We start from the raw sequence: 13,066 nt of genomic DNA on the forward strand, positions 1-13,066 counted from the left end.
TCCTTTTTATAGGTAGAGAGGTAGGATGAAGGTGGCAGTTGTCCAGGGGCATGAAGGAAATGATGGAAAATGAAGGAGAAATCTATAGAATGAACAGGTTGCTCTAAAGACAAATTTTGATTAAATAACATTTCTGGGATCAGATTTGATGTTAAATTTCTTTAAGAATTGGATCAAATCAATCTAACTTCCAGTACCTTGGCCATACCAAAGTAAAATATTACAATAATAATATGTCCTTCTTTCTCCATTGCAAGGTTGGTACCCTGTATTAAATGTGTTCTGGGCCTTTTAGCAGAGAGTTGCTAAAATCTTCCCAGATGGATGATCTCATTTAAGTATACAATGCACACACTATTAAATGTACTACAACCTAGACAGGTATGATGACTATCTCCATTAAGAACCCACTTCATTAACCAAGAATAGATTGCAGCCCATTGCAAAGTGTTTCAAATGCAATAAGACCACCCAGAAACCCTTGGGCTCTCCGCTTTACATGAATATGTAAGAAATTGCTTTCAGACTCTGAAGGAAACCAGTACTCAGAGTGCAGTGACAGATGTGGGAAGTAATCAAGCTTTCAGTGTGTAGCACAGGAAAGTACAATTCACCTCTGTTTAAATAATTTGCCTTTCAAAAAGATGCCTAAAGGGCCTGGACTGCTTTTTACAGAGGCAAGGTCCACATCGAGGTTTGCAAGAGGAAAAATAGACATCTGGGACAAAACTCATTCCTTCCCTAAGACCAGTCAAATCCTAGATACCAGTAAAAAGTGGGAAGAGAAGGAAGAGCTGGAGAGAGAGGGCAGGAGAAGAGAGAGCTCCACAAAAACCAATCCAGGGTAAAATAATTTCTAAAGGTTTCCAACAGAAAAAGAATGTGTAGATGGGATGGGTACTATAGTTTGGGTCTTAACTGTCCCTCAAAAGTTCATGTGTCAGCCATGTGTGGTGGCACATGCCTGTAATCCCAGCAACTCAGGAAGCTGAGGCAGGAGGATCACAAGTTCAAAGCCAGCCTAGGCAACTTAGGCAGGTTCTAAGAAACTTAAGGAGACCTTGTCTCAAAATAAAAAAATTAAAAAGGCTGGGGATATGGCTCAGTAGTTAAGTGCTCCTGGATTCAATTCCTAGTACCAAAACAAAAACAAAGACTTCATTGTGTTAAAAAAAAAAAATGGTACTCAGCCATGATGCTACTGAAAGGTGGTAGAATTTTAGGAGGTGGGGCTAGTAGAAGAAAGTTAGGTCACTGGGGGATATGCCCTTGAAGCAGGCATTGGGACCTCTGACCCCTCCCTCTGTTTCCCCATTGCCAAGAGGTCAGCAGCTATGCTCTGCCATGCATTTCCCACCATGATGTTCTCCTTTACTCCCGACCCAAAGAAACATGGCCAAGCAAGATAAATCTTTTTGCCTAGCATGCATGGGTTCAATCCCCAGCACTTTAAAAACAAACAAACAAATCAACTTAAAGAGATTTGTCTTTTTTATCTCAGATATTTTTCACAGAGAAGGAAAGCTAACTAACAGAGTGGGCAATTGAGATGAAGAGAAATTAGGGCCCCGGAAATGTGATTCTGGTACCATGAGATCCTATTCAAAATACTTATTTCATCAGCTCTCAGTATTTTGACCTGAAAAATGGGGGAAATAAACCAATAACATTGCAGTTGTAAATGATATATGTGTCTATATCCACCTGTTTTCTCTGTCTACATCAGTATTTATGTCTCCATGTTAGTAGTAGGATTTACCCAATTATTTATTTTACTGATGGCTCTAATTCAGGGGACAGACTGTTCTCAAATATGAATTTCACCAACCCACCCATTTCTGACCCGAGTTCCTTCCCTCTGGCAGATCTGATTGTTCTCTCATTCAGTTTGTTCTCCTGCTCTCACTACAAAGTAAAAGGACGTTTTTGATGGTAGGAACACGGTGGGTGGTCATTTGCCAACTCCACAGGCCCCTGGTTTAGGCAGCACATTTGCTGATGGAAAATTCAATCTCCAAAGAATGCCTTTCTAGCTTGTGCGGACTATTTATAGCTTCTGACACAGGTTTCAAGTAGAGAATGAACATCATTATTAATGCTAACTCATAAGAACTCTACAGGAAGGAGGACTATGAAGTCAACATAGGATGTCCTTAAGAGATGTGGTCTTAGAGAATCTGACAATGGAAGGGAAGATGAATGAAGAAATGGGAGTGAGTTGCTAAGACACAAATGGGACTCAGGCCTTAGCTTTCTTTTCTAGGTCATCAGTGGTCCTCTTTTCTGACTGCAAGGTTTTCCCCCTTCAACTTTCTGTTTGTTTTGTTTTTTTCCTGAAAAAGAAATGTTGGTTTAACATCTCTGAAGAAATGTGGAGACTCCTAGTGCCCAGACTCCTGCTTTACACTATTAATCTTGTCTTCCTAACTTTTAAGTTCTGACTTCTTTAGATCTCACCTTCTCCATTCAGAGGTCCAAAAGAAAATCCTTGATCAGTTGGGCTGGTTTGCTCATATTTCATGAATGTGCTTTTGCTTAGTCTTTGCTTATTATGTTACACTCCCACCTGGAAGACTCTCATCCTGCCAAATGCCATCTGTCCTTTAAGATGCACAAATAGTCCCATTTTCTCTAGGAAACTTCTCTGAATATCTAGCCCAGAGAGAATCACCCTTTTCCTCTGAATTTTGAACAGGAAATTAGAGGGTATTTCATATAATATCATGTTAATTAGCCATATAATATTATCTCTTATTTTGTTCTGTGTTAGTTTCCCCATACTATTTGAGTTAGTGTCCTTCTGAGTTAGAGACCTGTTGCATGGCTTGAGTCAGGGACCTAGTGCTCAGAACAGCAGAAGGGGCTACTTTTTAAATTTGTCCACCCAGAAAGGAGTTATGAACTCAAAGACATGGTATGGGAGACCAGCTTAAGCCCTCCTCTTCCTTTATACTCAATTTCAGACATGTGCAGATCAATTTGACTGCCATAGATTCCACAGTTACTCCCGAAGAAGAAACACCATCTTCCTAGATCCCCTGAATGACACGATTCATCAAATGCTTTCTTTCAAGATAACATTATTTTTATACACAGAGAGTTGACACCGTTTTCTGGATGAAGCAGACTAAAAGACATACTCTAAGGAGACAAAGAAAAAAAAAAAAAAAAAACGCCGTGATACACACCAAATCTTGAGATAGATAATTCAGCAACAGTTGTTAAAATCTCCAGGAATACCATCAAAGATAGAATTTAGGAAAAGGGAGAAAGTCCAGCTGAGCCAGCCAGAGCTGCAGATAATGCAGAGGGGAAATTCAGCTTGAGGGAATGACTGCTTGCCAGCCCGCTGCCCCAGACGTATTAGCGCTGAGGTAGAAAAGGAAGAACCCCAAAGGCAGACCAATGAATTGTGCAAGTGGGGGCAGACAGATCTGTTCCCTTTGCCTAAGAGGAGTCTCTGTTTTTGGTGCTTGAATAAGTCATACATACTGATGTGCAGGGCCCCCTTAGAGGAAGGGGCTGCTGTCCCACCCCACTACTTAGTGCTAGCCTTCTGACCTGGGGTGAGGCACTCAATCTAGTTTTCTTATCAGCAAAAATGAGGTAACATTGCCTCATTTATCAATCCATCCACTCACCAGGTATTTATTTAGGGCCCACAGTGGGTCTAACGTGAAGTAACACAATGGCGAGCTACACAGACAGTTTTTGCCTTTGTGGGGTGTTCAGATCATCTCCCTGGGTTGAAGTTACAGAGAAGAAACATGTCTTTGAACTGGAAAGCACTGTGACAAAAGAAAGTCTTTATCATCAACAGCCTCCACTCTTGATCTAGCTGTGTGACTGGGCCAGTCACAATTTTTCTGGGCTTTGTTAGTCTCAGCTAAAAAATGTGGACATTTCCTCTCCTAAAATTTAATTACTTCAAATACAAATGAAGAAGCTAGGCTTTTTAGGTACTTCTGAGTCAGAGCCTTCTAAAAGATTATTATGAAATAGTTCAGACATAACAGAAGGGTAAGAATAATATAACAAGCCTTTATGTACCAACTCTCTTACATAAGAGAGAAAACGTTGCAAGGAGCTCTATCTGGGGCCAGGACCTCTCATCCTCAGGTTGTATAACTGAGATGAGTTTGGTGTTTATTATCCTGAAACCTGGTTGTTCAAGGAAACCTGGCATGGGACTAAAAATATTTCACCAGTGAAGAGCTCTTCCTACACTTAGGTGTTCCTGGTTCTAATGAATGCCAGATCACGACAGTACATATCACACACAGGTGCCACTCTGTTCTCTCCCTGCCGGCCTGATTGCTGCCCAACTGGCAGATGACCAGAAAAGCCCTTTAGCAGGCACTGCTGCTGCAAGGAGAAACACTGTGTTGTATTTACCTTGAGGGCCTTCTGCGCAGCTTCACTAGACCCGATTGCAATCAGGTTAGGCCCAGCCATGCTGCAGAAACTCTTCAAATGCAAAGCATCGGCTACAGGGACTGTGGAGACTGCATAGTCCTACACAGACAAACAGAATAACAAGCAGTTTGGTATTGCAGAGTAATTCTAAAACTGATTAAATCCTGCCTGAACTGCACTTGCTCATTTGAAGGCTGTCGGGCCCCAAATATCTGGAAGAAAAACTGTGACCCACAGCTTTGGTAATGCTGGGTAATTGGCAATGAAGACTACCTCTGAGAAGCAAGCAGAACTTCCTCCCAGATATGACTGTGTCAAGAGCTTTGCCAGCTCTCTGGCCTGTAAAGCGGACCACTATAGGATGGTGGTTTTAATACCCTGTGCAAACTGTGGCTCAGTGCTTATTAGTGGATATATATATTAGGGATTATATATTAGGGATATAACCACAGAGCTTATTAGTGGTTATATCCCTTCATAAGCAGTCAGGAGAGCCCATCTATTGATGATCAGGAAAGGGACCTTGAAAGGAGATGTGAAATACCTAGCCCAGTTTCGAGCACATAGTAGGCATCCATGTACAGGCAACCTCTGATTTTCATCAGAAAAGTAACATTTCATATAAAAGTCAACTGGATCTCCAAATTTGTGTGTGTGTGTGTCACTTATTGTTCCAGGAACATGTACCAGGTGTTTGTATCATTGCATACTGGAAGAAAAGAGAGGATGGTCACACTAACTTTGTCAGTTGCTCCCATTAATTAATGAAGCTTGATTATCAAGAAATTTGAATTTGATAATGTTTAAATCTTCTAGCAAATGTACAAATACTAGGACTTATTTTGCCATGCTGGTGAAATGTAAACACCATTACTCATAACATATTGATTCAATGGGTCTATGAATATTTATCAAGTAATTACTCTGCCAGGCATAAGTTATCCTTTACCTACCTTAAAAGTATCAGCCAAGATTTCAGCACCTCGTTGATTTGTCCTTTTGGAAAGGCCCACAAAAAATTCTCTGCCTATAATAGATGTCATGAAACATAGTGAGTGGGTGGCTCCAGTGACTGTGCACTATTTCTTTTATCTATAAATACTGACCTGAAAGCATCACATAGTTCCTTCCTGCCACAGAGGACAGCTCCACCAAAAAGACCCCTGTTCCCTTTACAAAAAGTTCAACTCAAATTATTGCCCTTAAAAATAAGCTTTTTTTCAAATTCATAGAGACAGAAAACAGGATGGAGGTTTCTCGGAGCTGAGAGGAGAGATAAATGAGCGAGTTTAGTGGGCACAGAGTCTCAGTTTGGGAAGATGAAAAAATCCTAGCGCTGCATGGTGGTGCATACTGCCTGAAGTATGGTATTGCATACTGCCTGAGGTATGGTGGTGTATAACAGCATGAAAGTCCATACTGCCTCTGACTGTACCCTCAGAAACAGATCTGATGGTAAACTTTATGCTATGTATATTTTACCACAATGAAGAATTAACTTTTCATTTAAGAAACAAAAGAATGAAACATACTCATAATCTATAACTAGAAATTAGGTAATAGCAATGACAAGTTAGCAGTGTTGCCCTTTGTTACCTCCTAAAAGAATAATGTTTTTAATTAACTCAGAGGCCTTTTCTTATAAACATCAAGTAAGGCCTGAAGAAACCATATGGGTAACATGAGGGTAGTGCTTACTGCTCTTCGGGTCTGGTCTCTAAGAGCTCCGTCTTTAATATTATACTTCTATTTGTTTCAAATCAAACATGAAGATACCTATTTGCAAAGTGAAAAAAGTTAAGGACGAAAGACCTTGGTGTTTGATGTCTCTGAAATTCTGCAACTTTTCTATTCAGAAAGCAAACACTAAATAAAAATGGTCTCTAAGTTTAGGCAATGAGACAACAATTGTACATAGGGTTGAGCAATACATTAATGTGGGGATTTTCATTTTCCCTTAATTCTTTGGGGGAAAAAATCCACTTGAAAGCATAAAGGTCGTCCATACTGCCTCTGTACCCTCAGAAACAGATCTGATGATAAATTTTATGTTATGCATATTTTACCACAATAAAGAATTCACTTTTCATTTAGGAAACAAAAGAATTAAACATTCACAATCTTTAATCAGAAATTAGGTAACAGCAAGGACAAGTTAGCAGTATTACCCTTTGTTACCTTTGTTATTCAAAGAGAAATCAGTGAGTTTTTGTCCCAGAGCATCATCATAAACATAAGAAGATGACCGTGGAAAAGGGACTGTTTTGACAGACTTTACAAATGCTACTCCTTTAATCTTCATCTGTCCTCATAAAAGGGGTAAATGACACAGGTCAAATGATGTTAGGACAAATTCCAAGGGTTTATGCTGTTGGCAGACAGACAAATCTGCTGTGGCACAGTGACAATTTTTTTGGCAATGGTATGATTGTGTAGTCTCTTAAGAAAACTCAGACATAAAAATCAAAATTTAAGTAGGGCAGGTCTGTTCCTTGGCAAAAGTATTACTTTATAAGAAAAAAAGTCAGCTATAATTACAAAATAAAGTTTCACTAATTCTTTTCAGATAAGAATACATTTATAAATTAGTCTCATACACAACTTTAAAAAAAAAACTCAGTACTGGGGCGCGGGTTGTGGCTCAGTGGTAGAGTGCTTGCCTAGCATATGTGAGGCACTGGGTTTGATCCTCAGCATCACATATAAATAAATGAATAAAGGTCCATCAACATCTAAAAAATATTTTTTTTTTTTTAAAAAAAAGAAAAACTCAATGCTTTAAGCAAGTTTTAAGAGGGGCATGCACGCTATCTCAATTTTATAAAATTAAATATGATAGGAAAGTACAAAAATAAGCATACTGTTTATGTCTTTAAAAAGTTAAGTTGTACTTCTCTGTTTCTGGCAGTGTTATGGATAAGATCCCCTAAATGACATTCCTGATGGAAATAACTAAAATGCTGGAATTGAAGTATTTTAAAAACAGTTTTTTGGTATCTGTGTGTCATTTTCTTCTATGCCAGTTCATTTCCCCCACTTCTATGGTATTTATTTATAGGAAAAACCAGCCCTTTTAGTCTATCTATGGACTAGCCTACATTCTAGATTTGCCCGATTGCTTCCTAATATCATTTAATATTTAAACTGTTCCTTTATCCTTTCTATTTTTAGTAAACATAGTTTAATGTAGATGGTTAAATTAGAATCTCATCCTTTTTTTTGGATAGGAAAACTTCAGAGGTGGGGTTGCGCTTTTACTGCATTACATAAGGAAGCACAGGACTGACTGCTCCATTTTCAATAGTTAGACTAGAAGGATCAGTGGTTTCAGGAGGCATCAGATTAATTTCCCTATTATACAGTTTTCTATCAATTCTTCACATAATGGTTTTCATATTGTTTGATGATCAAGCATAGACCCACTATTTTTTTAGAGATCTGCATTTGCTGGCTGGAATTCTAAAAAGAAAATTACGAATCAAGTATTTGGTCTACTTGAAATACAACTTGTAAAAGGAAAGATAAGATAAATGCTGTGTCTTTCCTTTACCTACCCACCACTAGACTGATGGGTTGTTGTTTCAATAACATAAAAATGGCCAAGTGTTTTTTTTTAAATCATGAGTCAACAATTAAATCATAACTATGTAAATTTAAAAATATTTGGAACTAAATGATAACAAAAATTAAAAAAAATTTAGAAGTTGTACTTGGAAGAAAATGCTTAAGTTAGTGAAGATGAAAGATTCAAAATTCCCTGGGATGCAAGGCTGGTTCAATATACGGAAATCAATAAATGTTATTCACCACATCAATAGACTTAAAAATAAGAACCATATGATCATCTCGATAGATGCGGAAAAAGCATTCGACAAAGTACAGCATCCCTTTATGTTCAAAACTCTAGAAAAACTAGGGATAACAGGAACATACCTCAATATTGTAAAAGCAATCTATGCTAAGCCTCAGGCTAGCATCATTCTGAATGGAGAAAAATTGAAGGCATTCCCTCTAAAATCTGGAACAAGACAGGGATGCCCTCTCTCACCACTTCTGTTCAACATAGTTCTCGAAACACTGGCCAGAGCAATTAGACAGACGAAAGAAATTAAAGGCATCAAAATAGGAAAAGAAGAACTTAAATTATCACTATTTGCAGATGACATGATTCTATACCTAGCAGACCCAAAAGGGTCTACAAAGAAACTATTAGAGCTAATAAATGAATTCAGCAAAGTGGCAGGATATAAAATCAACACGCATAAATCAAAGGCATTCCTGTATATCAGTGACAAATCCTCTGAAATGGAAATGAGGACAACCACTCCATTCACAATATCTTCAAAAAAAAATAAAATACTTGGGAATCAACCTAACAAAAGAGGTGAAAGACTTATACAATGAAAACTACAGAACCCTAAAGAGAGAAATAGAAGAAGATCTTAGAAGATGGAAAAATATACCCTGTTCATGGATAGGCAGAACTAACATCATCAAAATGGCGATATTACCAAAAGTTCTCTATAGGTTTAACGCAATGCCAATCAAAATCCCAACGGCATTTCTTGTAGAAATAGAGAAAGCAATCATGAAATTCATATGGAAAAATAAACGACCCAGAATAGCAAAAACAATGCTAAGCAGGAAGTGTGAATCAGGTGGTATAGCGATACCAGACTTCAAACTATACTACAGAGCAATAGTAACAAAAACAGCATGGTACTGGTACCAAAACAGGCGGGTGGACCAATGGTACAGAATAGAGGACACAGAAACCAATCCACAAAACTACAACTACCTTATATTTGATAAAGGGGCTAAAAGCATGCAATGGAGGAAGGATAGCATCTTCAACAAATGGTGCTGGGAAAACTGGAAATCCATATGCAACAAAATGAAACTGAATCCCTTTCTCTCGCCATGCACAAAAGTTAATTCAAAATGGATCAAGGAGCTTGATATCAAATCAGAGACACGCCATCTGATAGAAGAAAAAGTTGGCTACGATCTACATACTGTGGGGTCGGGCTCCAAATTCCTCAATAGGACACCCATAGCACAAAAGTTAATAACTAGAATCAACAAATGGGACTTACTCAAACTAAAAAGTTTTTTCTCAGCAAAAGAAACAATAAGAGAGGTAAATAGAGAGCCTACATCCTGGGAACAAATCTTTACTCCTCACACTTCAGATAGAGCCCTAATATCCAGAGTATACAAAGAACTCCAAAAATTAGACAATAAAATAACAAACAACCCAATCAACAAATGGGCCAAGGACCTGGACAGACACTTCTCAGAGGAGGACATACAATCAATCAACAAGTACATGAAAAAATGCTCACCATCTCTAGCAGTCAGAGAAATGCAAATCAAAACCACCCTAAGATACCATCTCACTCCAGTTAGATTGGCAGCCATTATGAAGTCAAACAACAACAAGTGCTGGCGAGGATGTGGGGAAAAGGGTACACTTGTACATTGCTGGTGGGACTGCAAATTGGTGCAGCCAATTTGGAAAGCAGTATGGAGATTTCTTGGAAAGCTGGGAATGGAGCCACCATTTGACCCAGCTATTCCCCTTCTCGGTCTATTCCCTAAAGACCTAAAAAGAGCATGCTACAGGGACACTGCTACATCGATGTTCATAGCAGCACAATTCACAATAGCAAGACTGTGGAACCAACCTAGATGCCCTTCAATAGATGAATGGATAAAAAAAATGTGGCATTTATACACAATGGAGTATTACTCTGCATTAAAAAATGACAAAATCATAGAATTTACAGGGAAATGGATGGCATTAGAGCAGATTATGCTAAGTGAAGCTAGCCAATCCCTAAAAAACAAATGCCAAATGTCTTCTTTGATATAAGGAGAGTAACTAAGAACAGAGTAGGGTCGAAGAGCATGAGAAGAAGATTAACGTTAAACAGGGATGAGAGGTGGGAGGGAAAGGGAGAGAGAAGGGAAACTGCATGGAAATGGAAGGAGACCCTCAGAGTTATAGAAAAGTACATACAAGAGGAAGTGAGGGGAAAGGGAAAAATAATACAAGGGGGACAAATGAATGTCAGTAGAGGGGGCAGAGAGAGAAGAGGGGAGGGGAGGGGAGGGGAGTGGGGATAGTAGAGGATAGGAAAGGCAGCAGAACACAACAGACACTAGTATGGCAATATGTAAATCAATGGATGTGTAACTGATGTGATTCTGCAATCTGTATATGGGGTAAAAATGGGAGCTCATAACCCACTTGAATCAAAGTGTGAAATATGATATATCAAGAACTATGTAATGTTTTGAACAGCCAACAATAAAAAATAAAAAAAAAGATTCAAAATTAATGAGATAAAATTCCAACTTGAGATGTAGGGGGAAAAAGAATCCAATAAAACAAAGAAATCTGAAAGAAGGAAATAAATAAAGGAAATATTCAAGAGAGAGAGTTCAACGAATCCATTAGCCTTTTCCTTTGAAAAGGTTAATAAAATTGACCAACTTCAGGCAGGTAGGCAGGCAGGAAGGAAGGAAGGAAGGAAGGAAAGAAGGAAGGGGACAGGCAGCCAGGCAGATGGCATAAATATCACAAATGAAAAAGGAATAAAGCTACCGTTGCTGTGAAGCTTAAACAAACATCAGAAGACAGGAATAACTTTATACCCAACATTTTGAAAATTTTACATAAAATAGATAAAGTCCTAGAAAAATGGAATGCCTCAAAATGGACTCAGGGAAGCCTCGTCATATTATCTTTAAAGAAGTGAACCAGTTTAAAATCATCCCTGCAAAGAAGGCACCAGACACTGTTTATGGACATGTCCTACCTACCACAGCTCAAGGAATACACAGTTCAAATGGTACTGATTCCAGAGAATAGAAAAATAAGAAACATCCCTTAATATTTTTCATGAGACTAATATAACACTTTACCAAAACCAGACAAGAATAACAAGAAAGAAAAATTACAGGACATGAAATAAAGTCTTAACAAAATGTTAGCAAACTAATTCCAATACTGTATGAAAAAGTGAGTTAATCACGATCAAGTTTGATTTCAATCCGGAGATGTAAGACTGGTCAACTACCAGAAAATTGATTAATATAATTAACCATGTTTCAGATTAAAGAAGAAAATCAAATAATCATTTCATTGGAAGAAAGAAAGAATTTACCCTATAACCTGGAATTCATTTCCCAATGTTGATCTTAGAGGAACTCTTGTACATGTCTGCAGGAGACACACACAGAAATTAACATAGCAGCATTGAAGATAATAGTAGAGAAGAACCAGAAAATACCCAAAATATACATCACCAGAAAGTGCATAAATACACTGTGGTATAATTCCACAGAGTACTAGCCAGCATTGAAAATGAACTGCAGCTACACACATCGACTTGAATCAAAAGTAGAAAAATTCATGCAAGAGTTCATATAGTAGGACACTAATAGTAAAAAGCTGTAAGAGAAGCAAAACTGAGCAGTGATTGCTTGAGGCTGGGAGGAGGGAGAGATTGGGATGGGGGGACCCCAAGGGTTTCTGTGGTCCTGGTAATACTCTATTTCATAAGACAGGGGTGAATACCCAGGTGTTAATTTTCTTTTTGGTCTTTAAAGCAGTACATACACATTTTACAATTCAGTTCTATGCACTCTATATTTCACCAAAATACATAAATAAAAGTAGAGATAAGCCAATGTTATTTATTCAAGAGAAATGGAATGAAAACAGTTTTAGCCCGTAGCTGCTTGCCTGACTGACAGATTTCCCAGCAGGAACTGGAATTGGAAAGCAGCTCTCCTTCTGTCCATTTCCTGATAAATTATTAATGAATCTTGAGTTACAGAAGGAAGAGGGCACAGAACACATAGAAAGTGCTACAGATTTTCTTATACAATTCTGTGTAATCCAAAAATTGAGTGGTAATATTCCATACTACTGTGAATGTGATTATTGCCCCATGAATTGTACACTTAAAAATGGTGAAAATGGCAAATTTTATGTCATATTTTACCACAATAAAAAATGAGGGAAGAAAGAAAACTTCAGAGGTTGGAAAAAGAAAGCAGAACATAACATCAGGTTTGAATGAGATGCCAAGCAAAGACGTCCCAACATTATCTCAATTTTCAATATAATACCTAAGATGGTAATTTATATACTGAATATAGCAAGTAAAAAAAAAACAAAAACTACAGAGTGTATCAAAGGTAAGCCTTAGTACTTAGTGCCTAATTAGAATATGGGGAAAAGCACTGGGCTTGAAATGCTGTGGAAAGACTGTAGACCATGCAGGAAGGGACTCCTTCTGCGCCTTCCCATTGAAGAGATTTTAGGGTAGCTGTGCAGCTCAGCTGTGAAGATAACTAAATGGCTGTGAACATAGCTTGTTTTAAGCTGTACTGCAAATGTGATCCGTATCTGCTTACAATAAGTTGTGTATTATATGGCTATTTCTGTTTTTTAAAAAAAGTATTGTTAAGGAAGTGTGATTTACACATCTAGCTTTTCACAAAACTCCATTTTCTAAGTGAAACAAGCTGTTGTTCTGGGCTGTCAAAAAGAATGAAAGTGCCATCAATGGGAGGCTCAAAGGATATTCTGAGTGGGGGATGGGGAGGACTTACTGGGTAGAGTTGAAGAATGTCT

The 13,066-nt window shown here is 38.1% G+C and overlaps 1 protein-coding gene across 1 annotated transcript in view; it reads right to left on the bottom strand.

Moving 5' to 3' along the window:
- The window catches only part of Ddah1 (dimethylarginine dimethylaminohydrolase 1), a 150,238-nt gene that overhangs the window by 25,772 nt on the left and 111,400 nt on the right, over positions 1-13,066 (bottom strand). Inside the window, exons 3-4 of the mRNA XM_027935216.2 lie at positions 5,370-5,443; positions 4,396-4,515 (exon numbers count right to left, since the gene is read on the bottom strand). Of these exons, the coding sequence (XP_027791017.1) occupies positions 4,396-4,515; positions 5,370-5,443 (194 nt within the window). The remainder of the gene's footprint in view (positions 1-4,395; positions 4,516-5,369; positions 5,444-13,066) is intronic.

This window comes from Marmota flaviventris, chromosome 10 (genome assembly GCF_047511675.1).
Source record: "Marmota flaviventris isolate mMarFla1 chromosome 10, mMarFla1.hap1, whole genome shotgun sequence".
In the NCBI taxonomy this organism is placed as follows: domain Eukaryota; kingdom Metazoa; phylum Chordata; class Mammalia; order Rodentia; family Sciuridae; genus Marmota; species Marmota flaviventris.